This window comes from Globicephala melas, chromosome 3 (genome assembly GCF_963455315.2).
Source record: "Globicephala melas chromosome 3, mGloMel1.2, whole genome shotgun sequence".
NCBI classification, from domain to species: Eukaryota; Metazoa; Chordata; class Mammalia; order Artiodactyla; family Delphinidae; genus Globicephala; species Globicephala melas.
Window position 1 is genome coordinate 136,159,323 of NC_083316.1, and position 22,270 is coordinate 136,181,592.

The 22,270-nt window shown below is 39.4% G+C and overlaps 1 protein-coding gene across 1 annotated transcript in view; it reads right to left on the bottom strand.

Moving 5' to 3' along the window:
* The window catches only part of ATP10B (ATPase phospholipid transporting 10B (putative)), a 581,864-nt gene that overhangs the window by 85,561 nt on the left and 474,033 nt on the right, over positions 1–22,270 (bottom strand). Inside the window, 1 exon segment of the mRNA XM_060296561.2 lies at positions 19,357–19,561. Within this exon segment, the coding sequence (XP_060152544.2) occupies positions 19,357–19,561 (205 nt within the window).

Here is a 22,270-nt window from a genome sequence, read left to right on the forward strand (position 1 = left end):
GAGATTACTATGAAGAGTTATATGCCAATAAAATGGAAAGACAGAAGAACGGATAAACTGGTAGAAACATATCATCTCCCAAGACTGAATCAGAAAGAAATATAAAATATGAACAGATCACTAATACCACAAATGAAATTGAATCAGTAGCCAAAAAAACTCCCAATAAGCAAAATTCCAGGACCAGATGGCTTCACAGGTAAATTCTACCAAATACGTGAAGAAGAGTTACTTCCTACGCTTCTCAAACTATTCCTCAAAATTGAAGAGGAATGCTTTCATACTCATTCTATGAGTTCAGCATCACCCTGATTCCAAAACCAAAGACAAAAAAAGAAAAATTAGATATGGGGAGAGGGAAGGGTAAGCTGTGACAAAGTGAGAGAGTGGCATGGACATATATACAATACCAAACGTAAAATAGATAGCTAGTGGGAAGCAGCTGCATAGCACAGGGAGATCAGGTAGGTGGTTTGTGACCACCTAGAGGGGTGGGATAGGGAGGGTGGGAGGGAGGGAGACGCAAGAGGGAAGAGATATGGGAACATATGTATATGTATAACTGATTCACTTTGTTATAAAGCAGAAACTAACACACCATTGTAAAGCAATTATACTCCAATAAAGATGTTAAAAAAAAAGAAAAATTACAGGCCAATATCAATGACAAATATATATGGAAAAATCCTCAACAAAATATTAGCAAACCAAATTTAACAATACATTAAAAGGATCATTTACCATGATAAAGTGGGATTTATTCCAGGGCTGCAGGGATCATTCAATATCTGCAAATCAATGTGATGCACCATATTAACAAACTGAAGAATAAAATGTCATATGGCCATCTCAAGAGATGCAGAAAAAGCTCTGACAAAACTCAACATCCATTTATGCAAAAAAAAAAACACCTCTCAACGAAGTGGGCATAGAGGGAATACAACTAAACATAATAAAACCCATGTAAGACAAACCTGCAAGCAACATTATACTCAACAGTGAAAAGCTGAAAGCATTTCCTCTAACATCAAGAACTAGACAAGGATGCCAACTATTACCACTTTTATTCAACATAGTATTGGAAGACCTAGCTATAGCAATCAGACAAGAGAAAGAAGTAAAAGGCATCGAAATAGGGCAGGAAGAAGTAAAAGGTCACTATTTGCAGATGACATGATACTACGCATAGAAAATGCTAAAGACGCCAACAAAAAACTACTAGAACCCATCAGTGAATGTGGTAAAGCTGCAGGATACAAAATTAATACATAGAAACCTGTTGCATTTCTATACACTAACAATGAACTATCAGAAAGAGAAATTAAGGAAACAATCCCATTTACATTTGCATCAAAAAGGATAAAATACCTAGGAATAAATCTAACCAAGGAGATTAAAGACCTGTATTTGGGAAACTGTAAGACACTGATAAAAGAAACTGAAGACAACACAAACAAATGGAAAGATACACCATTCTCATGGATTGGAAGAAATAATATTGTTAAAGTGACCATACTGCCCAGTGCAATCTATAGATTCAATATAATCCCTATTAAAACACCAATGGTAAATTTTACAGAACTAGAACAAATAATTCTAAAATTTAATTAGAAGCACAAATGATGCAGAATAGCCAAAATAATGTTGAGAAAGAACAGAAGAACTGGAAGTATCACACTCTCTGATTTCAAACTATACTACAAAGCTACAGTCATCAAAATGGCATGGTACTGGCATAAAAAATGACACATAGATCAATGGAACAGGATAGAGAGCCCAGAAATAAACCCATGTTTATATGGTCAATTAACTTATGACAAAGGAGGCAAGAACATACAATGGGGAAAGACAGTCTCCTCAATAAATGGTGCTGGGAAAACTGGACAGCTACATGTGACATAAACTGTACTACTTTCTCATACTACATACAAAAATAAACTTAAAATGAATTAAAGACTTAAATGTGAGACCTGAGAGCATAAAACTCCTAGAAGAAAACATAGACAGTACATTCTTTAACATCAGTCTTAGCAATATTGTTTTGTATCTGGTTCCTCAGGCAAGGGAAACAAAAGCAAACTTCCAGTTACAAAATAAATGAGCCATGGGGATGAAATGTACAATATGGGGAATATAGTCAATAATAATGTAGTATCTTTTTATGGTGACAGATGGTAACTAGATTTGCGGTGATCATTTTGTAATGTATAGAAATATCGAATCACTATGTTGTGCACCAGGACTAACATAGTGTTGTAGGTCAATTATAGTTTAATACCAGCCAACCAATCAAACAAACTCATAAAAAAGAGATCAGATTTATGGTTACCAGAGGCAGGAGGTGGGGCGGGGGGAATTGGATGAAGGCAGTAAAAGGTACGAACTTCTAGTTATAAGATAAATAACTATTAGGTAAGGAATGTACAACATGATTAACATTGCTGACATGAATTAACATTGCTGTATGTTATATATGAAACTTGGTAAGAGAATAACTCCTAAGAATCCTCATCACAAAGAAAAACATACTTTTTCGTTTTCTTTTATTGTGTATCTATATGAGATGATGGATGATCACTAAACTCATTGTGGTAATCATTTCATGATGTGTGTCAGTCACATCACTATACTCTATACCCTAAACTGAAACAGTGCTGTATGTCAATTATATCTCAATAAAACACAAAGAAAAAGAAAAGCAAAACAAAAAAATAAAGAGCTAAGCGCATTAAAAAAATAAAATGAAAGATTCTGTTCATTGAAGAAAGAGAAATCAGCTAAACTCTTTCCTCCAACAGAGAATGCACTTATATACTGAGCTTTTATCATAAGCTGGTGATGTATGTGAAAAAGAAGAGTTGAACAAGGGATTGCCAAGCTTCTGCAAAGCTCTCAGAGTGTGTTTTTACACAACCCTCAGGTTAGACGACTAGAAGAGCCAACTCCACTCCACGCCAGGAGGAGAATGACAAAGCAGCATTTTTAAGTCATTTGTGGACTCTGCAAGGACTCACAGGCTCACAGGAACTCTGCAAGGATGGGGGTTACAGGGTACACAAACCACACCAACCTGGGCAGCTACACAGGAGATATACTGAGACCTTAGAAGAGTGCTACTTAAAGTGGTTAAAAAATTTTTTTTTTCTTTTTTTAGCATACTAGTTTGGATAAATGGTAGAATTAAATGTTCTTCATGCTCCAGCTGCTGAGTCAGGTGACTGAGGTTTCCTCCCTGACATGCAAATTAATCCTGTGATTTCTGAGAATTCTATCTGAAAACTAATGACATTTACCAGCACTCGATAACCTTTCTGCTTTCTGGTCAGAGTCCTTTTCAAGATAACCTGCAACAGTGACTGGCAGATACTTTCCTCTCTGACTCTGGATGAGGAAATTGTCTGCGTGTGCAAGTAACTGGGTCTTCCTACCTGCCCCAGTGATTCCCACAAAAGCACACAGAGAGGGCTGGAGGGCTGTGGGAGAAAAGGTCTATTTAAGGATTCCTTATAGTCTGTGTTCCCTTTTTTTTAAGTGGACAAATATTCTGATTTTTATTCAGGGCGAAGACTAAATTTAATCTTGAAATCTTCCCATGACATTTTTCCAACAAAAAGGCATGGGTATGGCATGTGAAGCTAATACTGAAAAAAGAATGATTTCTTCTGTCATTCCTAAAAGGAATCAATTAATTATTTGTGGAATTGTTTGTTAACAATTGTCTGTTTAATTCCCTCTTAGAGCCTGTATGTCTCTTGTTTACACCTGGACCCCCAGAACATGCTACAGTACTTGCCGTATAGAAGGCATTCAGTCAATACTTGGTGAATGAATGCATGAATGCATGCTGGAAATATGGGCAGCTGCCACCAGATGGGCAGTGGAGCCTTAAGGGAGTGTTGCAAAGATATTCTTTTCTGTACACATTTTTATTGCTGTGGATAACTGAGACGCAAGAAAATGACATGAGATCCAATGTTTTGTACCTCATGTTTTGGCAAAAGAGGTGACAAAGAAGAGAGTATGAATTCCAGTTTGAGAAACTCTATATTCAGTTATTTCCAGAAGAGATGATCATAATGAGTCACCCCTGTGATAACAACAACAACAGTGACAAATCCTAACACAGTGTCTGGCAACAGAAGGACCTAATTGGGTGCTGGTTGAGTAAATGAATTTATCAAATGAACTACAAAGAGGTATGTGCAGTGGTTGAGAGCGGTAAGAACGAAGTCTATGGGAGCACAAAGAAAGGAGGGATTCATCCCACGTACCTGGTGCCTAGGCAGAGAAAGGGCAGATGGGAAAGGGCTTTTGGGGAAGAGGGAATGCCACTGGGAGCTATAGGAGAGAGGACATTGGACCCCCCTCCTTAAGCATAGATGACCTTGGTTGTACCTAAGTTAGGCTTATATAGCCCTGATGCAGAATAGATGCAATGGATATTTATTGCTGTGCTGCTCAGTACCCTCCTGCTTCACAGGCCAATTTCAAATATGAAGTTGAACTAGAGGATGCCAAGGACAGAATCCTTCCCCAGTGGCCAGAGTGAATTGTTCTAGGGGTGGGCACATGATACCAGCCAGGCTAATCCCTGGCATGCTTTTCAAGTGGGACAACAGGGAAGGTCCCCAGTCCCTTTTTGGGGGGTGGGGCATAAATGCAGTTTTATTGGTGCCAATTTTTCTTCCACATGAAAGAAACTGGTTTGAGAGACTAAAACCAAACATGGAGAGAAATGTAGACAAAGGAGATGGAGATTGTACTGATGGATAGAAATTTCGGGTCCACAGCACTCTGAGGCCCATCTCACACTGTATCCTTCCAATAAGACTCCTTTTTGTCCAAGCTACTTCGAACTGGAGTTCCGTCACCTGCAAACAAGAGTCCCGACTAATCCATACACTAGAGTGGTGTGTCTCCCCTTTGAGATACCAAGTATTTCCCACATTGGCCTGAAATATCCACAATTATTCCTAGTGTTTAAGACAGTGAAGGCCACTATTACAACATAAATATATTATCGTGGGGTATGGAGACAGTGGGAGGGAGAAAAACTTTAAGCTGTTAAAGATTTCGTCTGTTAACACCTTAATGAGATTATATCTTTCACACAACCTGGCAGAGCTTCCTAATGTGGCCCTTAAGGGGTAAAAATAGAAAAAGAATGTTTAATAGAAGTGGGCAAACCATTGGGAACAGGGCAGCCCATGTCTGTGTGTGTGTGTGTGTGTGTGTGTGCACCCATGCCCCAGCAGAACTCTGGAGGAGAGGTTCACCAAAAGGAAGTCAGAAAAGCAAGAAGAACTACAATCCTGCAGCCTGTGGAACAAAAACCACATTCACAGAAAGATAGACAAGATGAAAAGGCAGAGGGCTATGTACCAGATGAAGGAACAAGATAAAACCCCAGAAAAAAAATGAAATGAAGTGGAGGTAGGCAACCTTCAAGAAAAAGAATTCAGAATAATGATAGTGAAGATGATCCAGGACCTCGGAAAAACAATGGAGGCAAAGATAGAGAAGATGCAAGAAATGTATAACAAAGACCTAGAAGAATTAAAGAACAAACAAACAGAGATGAATACAATAACTGAAATGAAAACTACACTAGAAGGAATCAATAGCAGAATAACTGAGGCAGAAGAACGGATAAGGGACCTGGAAGACAGAATGGTGGAATTCACTGCTGCAGAAAAGAATAAAGAAAAAAGAATGAAAAGAAATGAAGACAGCCTAAGAGAACTCTGGGACAACATTAAATACAAGAACACTCACATTACAGGGGTCCCAGAAAGAGAAGAGAGAGAGAGAAAGGACCAGAGAAAATATTTGAAGAGATTATAGTTGAAAATTTCCCTAACATGGGAAAGGAAATAGCCACCCAAGTCCAGGAAGTGCAGAGAGTCCCATACAGGATAAACCCAAGGAGAAACACGACAAGACACATAGTAATCAAATTGGCAAAAAATAAAGACAAAGAAAAATTATTGAAGGCAGCAAGGGAAAAACGAAAAATAACATACAAGGGAACTCCCATAAGGTTAACAGCTGATTTCTCAGCAGAAACTCTACAAGCCAAAAGGGAGTGGCATGATATACTTAAAGTGATGAAAGGGAAGAACCTACAACCAAGATTACTCTACCTGGCAAGGATCTCATTCGGATTCAATGGAGAAATCAAAAGCTTTACAGACAAGCAAAAGCTAAGAGAAGTCAGCACCACCAAACCAGCTCTACAACAAATGCTAAAGAAACTTCTCTAAGTGGGAAACACCAGAGAAGAAAAGGACCTACAAAAACAAACCCAAAACAATTAAGAAAATGAACATAGGAATATATATATCGATAATTACGTTGAATGTGAATGGAGTAAATGCTCCAACCAAAAGACACAGGCTTGCTGAATGGATACAAAAACAAGACCCATATATATGCTGTCTACAAGAGAACAACTTCAGACCTAGGGACACATACAGACTGAAAGTGAGGGGATGGAAAAGGATATTCCATGCAAATAGAAATCAAAAGAAAGCTGGGGTAGCAATACTCATATCAGATAAAATAGACTTTAAAATAAAGAATGTTACAAGAGACAAGGAAGGACACTACATAATGATCAAGGGATCAATCCAAGAAGAAGATATAACAATTATAAATATATATGCACCCAACATAGGAGCACCTCAATACATAAGGCAACTGTTAACAGCTATAAAAGAGGAAATTGACACTGACACAATAATAGTGGGGGATTTAACACCTCACTTACCTCAATGGACAGATCATCCAAAAAGAAAATAAGTAACGAAACAGAAGGTTTAAATGACAGAATAGACCAGACAGATTTAATTGATATTTATAGGACATTCCATCCAAAAACAGTAGATTACACTTTCTTCTCAAGTGCACACAGAACATTCTCCAGGATAGATCTCATCTTGGGTCACAAATCAGGCCTCAGTAAATTTTAAAAAATTGAAATCATATCAAGCATCTTTTCTGACCACAACGCTATGAGATTAGAAATGAAGTACAGGGAAAAAACTGTAAAAAACACAAACACATGGAGGCTAAACAATACATTACTAAATAACCAAGAGATCACTGAAGAAATCAAACAGGAAATGAAAAAATACCTACAGACAAATGACAATGAAAACACGACGATCCAAAATCTATGGGATGCAGCAAAAGCAGTCCTAAGAGGGAAGTTTATAGCTATACAAGCCTACCTCAAGAAACAAGAAAAATCTCAAATAAACAATCTAACCGTACACCTAAAGGAACTAGAGAAAGAACAAACAAAACCCAAAGTCAGCAGAAGGAAAGAAATCATAAAGATCAGAGCAGAAAAAAATGAAATAGAAACAAAGAAAACAATAGCAAAGGTCAATAAAACTAAAAGCTGGTTCTTTGAAAAGATAAACAAAATTGATAAACCATTAGCCAGACTCATCAAGAAAAAGAGGGGGAGGACTCAAATCAATAAAATTAGAAATGAAAAAGGAGAAGTTACAACAGACATTGCAGAAATATAAAGCATCTTAAGAGACTACTACAAGCAACTCTATGCCAATAAAATGGACAACCTGGAAGAAACGGACACATTCTTAGAAAGGTATAACCTTCCATGACTGAACCAGGAAGAAACAGAAAATATGAACAGACCAATCACAAGGAATGAAATTGAAATTGTGATTAAAAATCTTCCAACAAACAAAAGTCCAGGACCAGATGGTTTCGCAGGTGAATTCCATCAAACATTTAGAGAAGAGCTAACACCCATCCTTCTAAAACTCTTCCAAAAAATTGCAGAGGAAGGAACACTCCCAAACTCATTCTATGAGGCCACCATTACCCTGATGCCAAAACCAGACAAAGACACTAGAAAAAAAGAAAATTATAGACCAATATCGCTGATGAATATAGATGCAAAAATCCTCAACAAAATATTAGTAAACAGAATCCAACAACACATTAAAAGAATCATACACCATGATCAAGTGGTATTTATCCCAGGGATGCAAGGATTCTTCAGTATACGCAAATCAATCAATGTGATACACCATATTAACAAATTGAAGAATAAAAACCATATGATCATCTCAATAGATGCAGAAAAAGCTTTTGACAAAATTCAACACCCATTTATAATAAAAAAAAAAGTGGGCATAGAAAGTGGGCATAGAGGGAACCTACTTCAACATAATAAAGGCCATATATGACAAATCCACAGCAAACATCATTCTCAATGGTGCAAAACTGAAAGCATTTCCTCTAAGATCAGGAATGAGACAAGGATGTTCACTCTCACCACTATTATTCAACATAGTTTTGGAAGTCCTAGCTATGGCAATCAGAGAAGAAAAAGAAATAAAAGGAATAAAAATTGGAAAAGAAGAAGTAAAACTGTCATTGTTTGCTGATGACATGATACTACACATAAAGAATCCTAAAGATGCCACCAGAAAACTACTAGAGCTAATCAATGAATTTGGTAAAGTTGCAGGATACAAAATCAATGCACAGAAATCTCTTGCATTCCTATACACTAATGATGATAAATCTGAAAGAGAAATTATGGAAACTCTCCCATTTACCATTGCAAAAAAAAGAAAACCTTGGAATAAATCTACCTAGGGAGACAAAAGACCTGTATGCAGAAAACTATAAGACACTGAAGAAAGAAATTAAAGATGATACCAACAGATGGAGAGATATACCATGTTGTTGGACTGGAAGAATCAATATTGTGAAAATGACTATACTACCCAAAGCAATGTACAGGTTCAATGTAATCCCTATCAAATTACCAATGGCATTTTTTACAGAACTAGAACAAATCATCTTAAAATTTGTATGGAGACACAAAAGACCCTGAATAGCCAAAGCAGTCTTGAGGGAAAAAAATGGAGCTGGAGGAATCAGACTTCCTTACTTCAGACTGTACTACAGAGCTACAGTAATCAAGACAATATGGTACTGGCACAGAAACATAGATCAATGGAACAAGATAGAAAGCCCAGAGATAAACTCACGCACCTGTGGTCAATTAATCTATGACAAAGGAGGCAAAGATATACAATGGAGAAAAGACAGTCTCTTCAATAAGGGGTGCTGGGAAAACTGGACAGCTACATGTAAAAGAATGAAATTAGAGCACTCCGTAACACTGTACACAGAAATAAACTCAAAATGGATTCAACACCTAAATGTAAGACCACACGCTATAAAACTCTTAGAGGAAAACATAGGAAGATCACTCTTTGACATAAATCACAGCAAGATCTTTTTTGATCCACCTCCTAGAGTAATGGAAATAAAAACAAAAATAAACAAATGGGACCTAATGAAACTTCAAAGCTTTTGCACAGCAAAGGAAACCATAAACAAGACGAAAAGACAACCCTCAGAATGGGAGAAAATATTTGCAAATGAAGCAATGGACAAAGGATTAATCTCCAAAATATATAAACAGCCCATGCAGCTCAATATTAAAGAAACAAACAACCCAATCCAAAAATGGTCATTTTTGGATTGGGGAAATAGACATTTCTCCAAGAAGACATACAGATGGCCAAGAAGCACGTGAAAAGCTGCTCAACATCACTAATTATTAGAGAAATGCAAATCAAAACTACAATGAGGTATCACCTCACACCAGTCAGAATGGGCATCATCAGAAAATCTACAAACAACAAATCCTGGAGAGGGTGTGGAGAAAAGGGTACCCTCTTGCACTGTTGGTGGGAATGTAAATTGATACAGCCACTATGGAGAACAGTATGGAGGTTCCTTAAAAAACTAAAAATAGAATTACCATATGATCCAGCAATCCCACTACTGGGCATATACCCAGAGAAAACCATAATTCAAAAAGACACATGCACCCCAGTGTTCATTGCAGCACTATTTATAATAGCCAGGTCATGGAAGCAACCTAAATGACCATCGACAGACGAATGGATAAAGAAGTGGTACATATATACAATGGAATATTACTCAGCCATAAAAAGGAATGGAATTGGGTCATTGAGATGTTGATGGACCTAGAGACTGTCATACAGAGTGAAGTAAGTCAGAAAGAGAAAAAGAAATATCGTATATTAATGCATGTATGTGGAACCTAGAAAAATGGTACAGATGAACCGGTTTGCAGGGCAGAAGTTGAGACACAAATGTATTGCACAAATGTATGGACACCAAGGGGGGAAAACCGTGGTGGGGTGGGGATGGTGGTGTGCTGAATTGGGTGATTGGGATTGACATGTATACACTGATGTGTATAAAACTGATGACTAATAAGAACATGCAGTATAAACAAACAAACAAACAAGCAAGTAATACTAAACTTTCTTTGGGTTATTTGTATGGAAATATGTTAATATAAATGTTTTAGACATTACATGAAATTTCTAAAAATCTTATATGTTCTGGTATAATGCTGTAAGTCATAATTCTAGTTATTACTTTAAAATGTATATCTCAGAAATAACTAAATTTCCTTGTCAACTGCATTACATGAACTTTCATCAAATCTTTAACCGTGGTCGTTTTTAAGTCTTTTGTCATTTACAGACACTTCTGGGTGTACTCTGATGCTTTTGTAAAAATGTTCCTATAAAAGGGTTTCATCTTCAAGGAATTCATGGAAAAGACTCTGACAAGTACAGGTTTCTGGTAACTGACTATACTGCTGAAGTGAATGAATAAGCATTTTCAGAACTCTAATGGAAAACTGATGAATTCATAAAAGTGCTAACAAAAGATCAAGATAAAAAAATTAATTACATGGGACTGAGTGAACTGATGAGGATGATTATAATTTTTGTGACTTTTTGTTTGAATTAAAAAAAAAGGAAGTCAGGGGGCTATAAAAATAAAAATAACAGCTTTTTATAGAGTTGTGTCCATCATGGTCATACTAAGTATTATTGTATATTATTATAACTAAAACTTATAAAACTTCAGTATTTTCATATATATGAAAATTGTATTTATTTGAGAAATGGAAAATACATATAAAAGAATCTAAAATTTACTTTAGCAGTGGGAGAAATAATCAGGTACATCAGAATTTAGTTCCAATTCTGTCTCCGTACTATATTGGCTAGGTAATCCTTGACAGGATTCAATCTCTCTGAAATTAATTTTTCTCATCTTGAAAATGTCGTTAATTCTACTTCTAACGGTGAGTGTCCAATATCTAGTGTCAAATATCAAAAGGGAGCTGTGTAGTACAGTGGTTAAGGACTTTGCCTGATGTGGGAGAAGGATTTACATACTTAACATTGATGAGGTTGAGTAAAACCCTCTAGCCCTTAATTTGAAGTATCAGCATAATTCTTGATGTATTTAATCTTAAAAAAAAAGTCCTAGTTCTGTTCACTTAAATGCCCTAGAAACAATGATTAACCCAATAGCAAAAAGTACCTCTAGCATGTACTTACTATGACTTCTAAACGCCATTTTTCTATCGAAAGGGACTAGATTTGTCAAAGACTACTGAGGTCATGGCAAAAGAACTTGGAAGCCAATTTGAAGAAGTTCCCACTGGCTAAAGATGGGATACTCAATAAAGATAATAACTGCAATGATTTGACATACATCAAACATGTTTTAATCCAGGAGTTCATATTGATACTAAGAAAGAAAAACTCACTGGTCAACTTTGGAGGATGTTAGGGAATCAAATCATTGTTTTAAAACTGGTAAATAAAAGGAAAGGAACAAACATCCTGCCTTTATAGAGGGTAGTGCACAGTAACCAAATACTTGATGAGGGGAAATTCCTCTTTATACATGAGTTAGAGTATCGCCATTTTGCAAATCCCAATTGAATTAATGGATCTAAACAATGATCATCAATGACTGCTTACACTGAAAAAAGACCACCAGACATTTTGTACCTCAAGATGGTAACACACTTTATTTCCTATGGTGTAATGTTAACATAAACATGCACACAAACACAAGTCTAACCTGAGTCTAATTTAGGCACTAGATCCAACCACCAATTTATAGAAATATAGTGGGTAGGAAAACAAAATGGAACCACAAGGAAACAACACAATCAGCAGAATCCAGACTATGGGAAATTTTATGGGACAAACAACTTGTTTTATTCAGCAGCAAAAACTAAATATGCAAGGGGGAAAAAAAAAGCTGATTAGGGAACCTACAGAGTAAAAGAGATTTAAGAAAGTAATCTTAGTATTTGGCCTTATTTTGATCCTTATTCAAACAAACTGGAAGTATTGAACACTGACTTGGAAGTTGAGATCAAGAAATTACTGCCACTATTTTAGGCGTGACAAAGATAGAACGGTATATTTTTAAAAATCCTATTCTTGACAGATAGATATTGAAATATTTACAGATAAAATGCTGGGTATTGAAAAGACATGCTTCAAAATAATTAACAGAGAGAAGAGGGTGGGGATCTAGATAAAACAAGATTGGTTATGAGCTGATCGTTGAAATTTGGTGATGAGCACATAAAAATTTATCATATTATTCTCACTTTTGTATATACTTGAAAATTCCCATAATGAAAAGTTAAAATAAAAGAACTCTTCTTGGGTTTAAAGCTGAGCTCAGTCCTTTGCTTGCAGAGTTAGTGAACTGTTCTTGCTTCATTTGTCAAATGCGGATAATCAAAGTGCCTGTCTCATAGGGTTTTTTAGAAGGAGTAGAAAGAAATAATAGGTATGAAACACTTAGAAGAGCTGTTTATGGCACATAGTATGTGCTCAACCAAGTTACCTATTGATACTGTTTATTATTATTATTATTGTGTATTGTTACGTAGATGCAGTCCCATTATAAAATCCAGCAGGAAAGAGGATTCTTCTCTGGTTCTCAGGGCAGACAAGTTGAATGGACAGGCAGAGACTTTTTGTTTCATTCAAGATGCATCATCACTGAACTGGGATGGTGATAGATAATTCCCCACCCCACCTCAACTCCGTAGGTAAAGTGCTCTCCTGTCTAAATACGTTAAATCAGCACACACATTCACTGTGGAGGATCCAGGTTACAATGGCTCTTTTTAGTTGAGCAAATGGCTTAAAAGCACTAACCATCAGTGGAATTCAAGCTAGTTAAAAGGCAGAGTCAATTAAGAATCTTTAACGTGTGCAATAAAACAGATAGGCACAATTATTACATTAATCAAAGATGCTCTAGGCCCGTGCTTTCCAACTTCAACTGCACATGAATCACCTGGGGATCTCTTAAACTGCAGAGTCTGGTTTAATTTGGGGCAGGGCCTGAAATTTTGCATTTCTGACAAACTTTCAGGTGATGCTGAAGAGGCTAGTCCATGTCAACTTGGTGTCCCAAGTTCCTTGTTACTGGGAAATGATCTGACACACACTTCAGTAGGATTTGGGCTTCAATGGTTTGGATAAAAGATAACTAGGATAATTGCTCTGAAATACTAATTGGAAGAATTCATTTCTGATTCTTTGGCTTTGGTAAATGTTCCATCTACCAAAATAAATGACACATACTTATTTTCAGGTGTTAAATCTCTAGTGCCCATCTTGGAACCCCTTTAAAGAAGAGATTTTACTAAGCGGGGGGTGGTGGAAGAAGGATGGATTGGGAGTTTGGGATTAGCAGACGCAACTATTATATATAGAATCGATAAACAACAAGGTCCTACTGTATAGCACAGGGAATTATATTCAATATTCTTTGATAAACCATAATGGAAAAGAATATAAAAAAAGAAATGTACATATGTGTATAACTGACTCATTTTACTGTACAGCATAAATTAACATAATATTATAAATTAAATTAAAAAAAATTTAAAAAAGAAGACATTTCAGGTGTCAAAAATGTCCCCAAAGAGAAAACTGTACAATTTTTTTTTTTTTTTGGCGGTACACGGGCCTCTCACTGTTGTGGCCTCTCCCGTTGCGGAGCACAGGCTCCGGACGCGCAGGCCCAGCGGCCATGGCTCACGGGCCCAACCGCTCTGTGGCACGTGGGATCCTCCCGGACCGGGGCACGAACCCGCATCCCCTGCATCGGCAGGCGGACTCTCAACCACTGTGCCACCAGGGAAGCCCCAGAAGTGTAAAATTTAATTCTCTAATGAAGTTTTCTTGCCTGCTTTGCAGACCTCGGCATAATCCTAATTTTGTATTCCTTCCCTTTCTGTCCTAAACCAGCAATGGGATGTAGGAATAAATATTTCAAGAACAGGTCAATAATGTTGTGAATGCAAAGATGGCCCATCATGATAAAAGTTCCGACTGAAAAAAAAAACAACAACCCTGAAACCTGACTTGGTCTAAGTTGCATTCTGGGAAATGGATTTTGAAACTAACTCTTTGGCAACCTTGAGAATGATGTGCTGTGTCACAGGGGAAGTATCCTTTTGAGAAGCTCTCTCATGTTTATAATTTTCCCTGAACCTAGACAGGAAAGGCAAGGATGAGCTGTCTAAGCCATGAGGATAGTCAGCCTCTCGGTCATTCCTCACCTGTTGTGATCACGTGTGTTCCACACAATGTAGATTAATGTGTTCAAGTTGCCATATTAAGGTGAAAAATTATTGTGCCCCAAATGGTTCTGAGGTTAAATAAGTTTGGAAAGCTCAGGGTTAAAGAAAGTTTAACTGGCCTCCTTCCTCTAGGTCTTCTCTGAGACCTTAAAATATTCATGGACATTGGAACCTCCTAGAGGGGTCCACAGGACTTCGGCCTCCTAATCAGATTTGACCACACACCTTTTTTAGTTTTTAAAGAACTATCTCTTAAGATAAGGATTTGGCAGACTCCACCTTGAGAAGTGCTGATCTAGGGGAGCTGGGACAAAGTTTGTCTTATTGACTTTCAATGAACAGAACACAGCAGTGAAAATAGCTGTGGGTATATGGTGTGGGGTTGGGAGTTTCTAGAGATCTCTGAGGTTAGTAAAAACCCCCTTTTGGCAAAATAAAAGTCTCATAGCCAATAGGAATAACAAGCTAAAAAAGTCATTAATACTAATTATTTAAGATATTAAATTTACAAACCACATTTGCAGGTGTTCAAAATCTTCTCTGAGACAAGTGGTGAATTTTGCCTTTTTTGTACCTTAGGGTTTTCATCTGTCTAATGGAGTAGTGATGTCCTCCTCACAGGATGGTCATGAGGACAAAGGACAACATGGGCAAAACATGTAAGACTCCTGTAGATGGTGGCTTTATTCCCATTATTATGATGAGTGTTTTTTGGAAGTAACAGCTTCCCTTTATTATACAGGTTTTTGATGAGCTAGTGGTAGGTTCATATTAAGATCATCTGGGAGAACATTTAAAAAATATGCATGCCCAGACTACTACTCAGTCCCCATGAATCATAATTTGGTGATAATAATGGGGAAGGATGCATGTATATATGAAAAAGTTTCTCCCTGTGATGGTTATGATACATCCAAAACACCTTCAACGCATTTAAGACAAATTTCTAAATTGTGATCCCACCTCTCCTGGGATATGGTCCTTGGAATCAAAGGTTTCTGTGGTTAAATAATTAGAAATATTATATACTAGTACCTTCCCCCCTCCCCCTTTATTAAAGTATCTGAGAAGTTCTGCAATACACACTATTGGAAAACTTGTAACCTATTGCCTTCTGATCTTATTTGACAGTGCAACATGTATTTTTCTTGCAACTCTCATCAACATCCTTGTTCAACACATTTGAGAAATATTATATATAGAGTTAGACAGAAGAGAATTCTATCCATATTCAGAAATATTTTTGCACTGAAGACATAAGGGAGAAGCAAGATCGCACAGAGCAGCTAAAATTCCTCCTCCCCAGGGAGCTGGCTAGGCCTGCTTTTATTCTTCCTGCTGCTTGTTACTTACATGTGGAAAGAATATTGAAAACGATAAATGTGTGTTTTCAAGTAAGCAATTCTGGGTAAAGTCTGGGTGAGAGTCAAAGGACCAGGGAGGTGAGCTACTGCAAACCTTAAGAGCTGAGACTGGACAAACTTGGCTTTGAATCGTGGTTCCAATACTTCCCAGCTTAGTGACCTTGGGCAAGTTGCTTCACGTTTCTGTGCCTCACTTACCTTATAAGGGCTTTACAAAAGTGCATTATTAGTAGTACTATTTATCCCTGTTCTTATAGAAGTGGAAAAGCACATTTAAGCAAAGTGAGGGGGAGAATCAAGAATTGAAATAGAATAGAGAATTCTGGAAACTTTCAAAATCAAATAAATCTTGTTCCCTTTACAAGTGAATTTATTTATTTATTTTTTTTGGTAAATCATTACACCAAGTACCCTATGAGAATTCAGGGTTAGAGTTTGAGAGATGTGATTAACTTGAATTGGCTGGTTTATAGCAGTGGAGCGTGAATGACCCTTTCATCCAGCTCTTCATTCTAGTCAAATCCCAAACTATCAGACTAATTAATATACAAGAAACAGCTTGGGAGCCGCTGCCAATGGCAAAAAAGAGAAGGGACTGGGTGAACCTCAACAGCGCCGAAATAACTGCCCGAGAAAGAGAATAAAAGACTCAGAGTTGTGGTGGGCTGGCTGAAGGGTAGATTTACAAGCACACACACGTTTTCTGCTCCCAGAACTTAAAAACAACAACAACAACAAAAACCAGGGCTTCCCTGGTGGCGCAGTGGTTAAGAATCTGCCTGCCAATGCAGGGGACATGGGTTCGAGCCCTGGTCCGGGAAGATCCCACATGCCGCGGAGCAGCTAAGTCCGTGTGCCACAACTACTGAGCCTGCACTCTAGAGCCCACGCACCACAACTACTGAGCCTGCGCGCCACAACTACTGAGACTGCATGCCACAACAACTGAGCCCACACGCCACAACTACTGAGCCCACAAGCCACAACTGAGTCCGTGCACCACAACTATTGAAGCTCAAGCGCCTAGAGCCTGTGCTCCACAACAAGAGAAGCCCCCACTCACTGCAGCTAGAGAAAGCCTGTGCACAGCAATGAAGACCCAACACAGCCAAAAATAAATAAATAAATAAATTAATTAAAACAACAACAAAACCCAAAACCCGATAGAATAGAATAGAAAGTTTCAGAGTCCTTTGCACGTAGTATGACTGAGGCGGCAGTTTTATACACTCACACACATACCCACATGTGCATGTGGATAGGTGTGTTGTGCGATATGTATTTCTTATTGTGAGTTATGGTTAAAAAAGCTTGAAAACCTTTGCTCTAGAGGGCAGCCCACAGGGCCCTGAGCCAAGAAATAGATTGTTATTTTGTGTCTAGAATGGCTTTGTGAGCTTACCCAGATCCCACCCTACATTTTTGTAAACACTGGGATGATTGGGTGAGTGTGACAAGGACAAGCAAAGGAGAGAAATCTCAGACGCCAAGCCCCAGGGCAGTGATTGACTCAATAGAGCCTGGGCACCAATGGGAGGACTGAGCCACTATCACAACCACAAAGCAAGATGCCGGTGTGGTGGTCATGGTAGTTTCCATTCCCATTGTAGGAACTGTAGCTGAGGTAGCAGCAATAGACCATTTATTGTGTATCTACAATGCAGCAAACCCTCTATTTTGTTCTTTACTTTCCTTATCTCACTTGAATCACACAGTAAAACTTTGGGAGAGCTATTATTACTATTCCCATTGTAAGGATGAGAGAACAGAGTTCAATCATAGAAAAGCGATTTTATGAGAACTGTTCATCCGGGGCTTTGAGAGAGGCAAAGTGAGGTATGATGAGTGGCCTTCTCTTGAGAAGTTTCTGTCTAGATAACGAAACGTTAGCTCATGAGCATCTCTGAGGAATGAACCACTTGCCTTCCTTCTTCTAAATCCCCTGATTCATCCGTTTTCTCCCCAGCCACAGGCTGTCAGGATGAAGAGGAGTGATAGAATTTTATTCTTTTCCATGCATAGAGCAAGGTACCAGATGGGAAATCAACCCTTTCAAGGGGAATTTTAATTGAAAACTGGAATATCACACCCAGTTTCGATCAGTCAACACATATTCCCTATGCACGCCATTGATATTTACTGCCAACTATTTACTGGTCTCTAACTATGTGCCTAGCTTCATGCTAAGTAATTCATGTACATATTATTTTATAATCAAGCAGGACCTTATGGGGCCTTTTGGGGGCTGACCTCTCCCCCATATTCCCTGCTTTAGTTCCTTTGTGAAGTCCCTAGATAATAGTATCTGATGCACATTTCCTGAGTTGTTTTACAGACATGAAAACCCCCATCAAATGGAAGATGTTAACTACTTGATGACCATGAGCACATAGCCCCAAGACCTACTGGAGCCTGTGGATTGATAAACCCTGTGACACCACCCTGTTCCCTCACCATCAACCAATCAGAGAATTGTGCACGAGGAGATCACATACCCTGTGACCCCCCTCCCTTAGCTGGCCTTTAAAAATGTTTTCCTGAAACCCATCGGGGAGTTCTGTCTTTTTGAGCACGAGCTGTCCCAGACTATTTGTATGCAGGCTTACAATAAATGCTGCGTTTCCTTTACTACGACCCAGTGTCAGTAGACTGGCTTTACTGCACGGGGGCACGCAGAAGCAAGTTTGGCTCAGTAACAACTCAGCCTTCAGAAACACCCTATGGAGAGGGTACTATTTCTGTGCCCATTTTCCAGATGAGGGAATGAAGGTGTGAGAGGGTAATAACTTGCCTTAGGTGAGACAGCGAATAAATGGTGGGGTTGGACTTTTGAGTTCAGCTCTGCCAGATGTAGAGCCTGGGCTCTTAACCACCAAACAATCATGATTCCTCCATGATATCCAAGGTATCACACACATAAAGTGGGGATTAAATTAAAATGTTGATGATCACTCCCTGGCCTTAAAGAGGTTTCAGTACTGTTGAGAAGGTAAGACCTACACGAATGGTAAAATAGTTAATGGTACCTTGCTGCTTTTATGCTGCAGTCAAAGGAGTACTAGCAAAAATTCATGGAGGGAGAAATTGCTGAAGCTGAGCTGGGCAGGATGAGCCAGGATTGGATACGCACAGAAAAGTGGGTTGGTCTCAAGAGTAATTGAGCAGATACTAGACTCCTCGGTTTAGAGCAGAGAGCACGGTTTCTTCAGTTGAATGGAGGGGGTCCCCATTTAAGGACTCTGAGGCCTTCAGCAAGTTATTTACCTTTCCCAAGCCTCAGTTTCCCCATCTGTGAGAAGGGGATGATATCCATCTCAGAGAGTTGGTGGGAAGATTAATTGTACCTAAGTGCCTGGGAAAAGGAGGCATCTACTACCTTCTCCTCTACACACCAGATTAAATCCAGTTTCCCAGTAGAGCTGGCTGGCATCTTCCCTTTGCCATTCCAGTTGAAGATCTTAGAAAGAGCCCTACCTGCTGTGTGAAGCCCTTTACAACACGTCTCTGCTTGAGGTTTGTCTCTCCATCCAAGTTGGAGGTTTCCAGATGACAGATCCCACTGGGGTCCGAGGAAAAGAGGAGGAGTATGTCGGCTGGGATGATCTCATTGCATTGCATTTGGATGAAGTCCCCCACTTGCACATCCTTCCAGCACTTCTGCGTGTAGCTCTGCTCTTTTCTGGGGTTGGAGAAAGACAGGGGTCAGAGTGAATGTTAAAGTTCTCCAGAACATGAATGAGTGAATGGAAAAGGTCCCCCTGCACCTAATATCCTCCAGTCAGCCTGTCACAGGACCGCTCTGTATTCTACCTTGCCCCAGATGACCACTCTCATCATCTCTAGAAAAGCTAAGCATGATCTACAGAATCTCACTAGTAAAGATCCCTCCTTATGACCATGTAGACTTTTGATTGACCGTCGGCTATCGACTGGTTGCTGTGCTCAGCCCTTGCTTCCTAGCAGGAGAAAAAATTTAAAGGAGAAGGTGATTATATAGTCATATTAACATAGTGTTCTTAATATACATCACTTCCTAGAATACCCAGTTATCACTGTAGAAAGCAGGGTCACAAAAGAATGGAGTATAGGAAAGACTGCTTCTGGTTATGGGTGGAGAGCAGCAGTGGGAAAGGTGAGAATATAGACCATTGCCTAGGAAGATCTGCAGTGGTGCTGAAATAGGAAGCAGGGAATTAGGAAGATGGCACCCGGAACTTTGATAGGATGGGCCCCACAGTGATCACAGGATCAGAGGGCTAAAGAAATCTGAGAAAATGATGTACTTTCTCTTCCTATCCAATTTATCAAGCTCAGGTAATAACAGGGGCAGCAATTGTGAATTTAGCATTTCTACCGTGCCAAGCACTAGGGTGAATTAATACTCGATTTAATTGCATAATAACTCACTGGAGGAGATGTTATACCCATTTTATAATGAGGAACTTGAGGGTTCAAGAGAAATTTCCCAAGGCCTTACAGAAACAGAGCTGAACCCCGAGTCTGGGTCCAACTTGACACCAAACCCAGTTTTCACTGCTTGAATATCCTACCTCCTGGAAATCATTCACCTCTTTCCTCTCCAGTGGAACGGCAGCATCAGCTTTTACAGCCCTTGCAGAAGGACTCGCTACTCCCCAAGGCAATACATCCGTTTCCAAGAGCCTTCATTTTACGAAATTCTTCCTTCTGATTAGCCAAATATTGAACTAATTCTGCTCTCCCAGGCAATCTGATTTACTCCATCTTCTACCATTAAAAAAAAAAATATATATATTTTAATGAATTCATTTATTTTATTTTTGGCCGTGTTGCGTCTTCGTTGCAGTACGCGGGCTTTTCCCTACTTGCAAGTGGGGGCTATTCTTCGATGCGGTGCGCGGGCTTCTCATTGCGGTGGCTTCTCTTGTTGCAGAGCACGGGCTCTAGGCGCCTAGGCTTCAGTAGCTGTGGCTCATGGGCTCTAGAGCGCAGGCTCAGTAGCTGTGGCACATGGGCTCAGTTGCTTCCAGGCATGTGGGATCTTCCCGGAGCAGGGCTCGAACCAGTGTCTCCTGCACTGGCAGACGGATTCTTAATCACTGCGCCACACAGGGAAGCCCTAAAATAATACTTTAAAGTATTCATCGGGTGTCTTCTGAAGCCTTTTGGACTTGCCAAGTCAAATTCAACTTTCCAAGTGCCCTCAATTATTCTGTGTGACACAGTTTCAAGATCTGTCTTAGAGGTGAGGGCTCTTCTGACTAAGGCTGTGTTTGGAAATGTTCCTCTTTAAATGTGGGATCTGGGACCAAACCAATATTCCACATGTGGTCTTTTAAACTAAGTCCAGCTGGCTTGCAGCTGGTTGCCTCTGAGCCCAGCCAGGCCTGGAGAAGCAGGCTCTCTTTTGCTATTTTTCTCCACTGATGCTGAGCCTCTCTGGGCATGTTACTGATTCTGTTTTTGTTGGAATCTGAGCTGCCCTGGGCATGACAAGACCACTCTTCCACGGAGAAAGAGACGTGACGAATTTCACTTTTCTCCTCTGAGTTCGTAAAAGTCCTTGAGGAGGATAAGGGTTTGATGCCTTTCTCCTTTCTTTGGCGGCCCTTTAGAGAACCCCAAGCAAGCCCTCCTAAGACCCCATTTTCCTTGTCAAAAAGATCCTTTCAAAGGAATCCCCCAGTTTCCTGAAATAGATGCACATCCATCTGGAAGACTTTCGGAAGGCCAACCAAGGGAAGGTCTGATCAGAGTCTATAAAATAATCAGGGATTACAGTTAGGGAGCAGTCTTGTAACTCTAAAGACCCACAGAGTTCTGTGGAAGTGCCCATGCTCTAGGGAGCCCAGTGCAGCAGCCACTGGTTAACCGTGGGCAGTATCACCCAAACGGGGACCACTTCTGAGCATTTTGTAGGCAGTGCATCTGTAGCTTTTTTTTTTTTTTTTTGCGGTACGCGGGCCTCTCACTGCTGTGGCCTCTCCCATTGTGGAGCACAGGCTCCGTTTTTTTTTTTTTTTTTGCGGTACGCGGGCCTCTCACTGTTGTGACCTCTCCCGTTGCGGAGCACAGGCTCCGGACGCGCAGGCTCAGCGGCCATGGCTCACAGGCCCAGCTGCTCCGCGGCATGTGGAATCTTCCTGGACCGGGGCACGAGCCCGTGTCCCCTGCATCGGCAGGCGGACTCTCAACCACGGCGCCACCAGGGAAGCCCCATCTGTAGCATTTTAATAATAATAATTCTTTTAATGGAAAAATGATGTAACAGGTTTCTAAGCACTTTTTCATTCCATCAACTTATTTTAGAGCAGCTTATCATCTGCTCTTATTTTTTTATTTTTTATTTTTACCATGGAAAATAGAGACAGTCCCCCCAGATCTGTTTCTCACTGCCATTTCAGAAAAA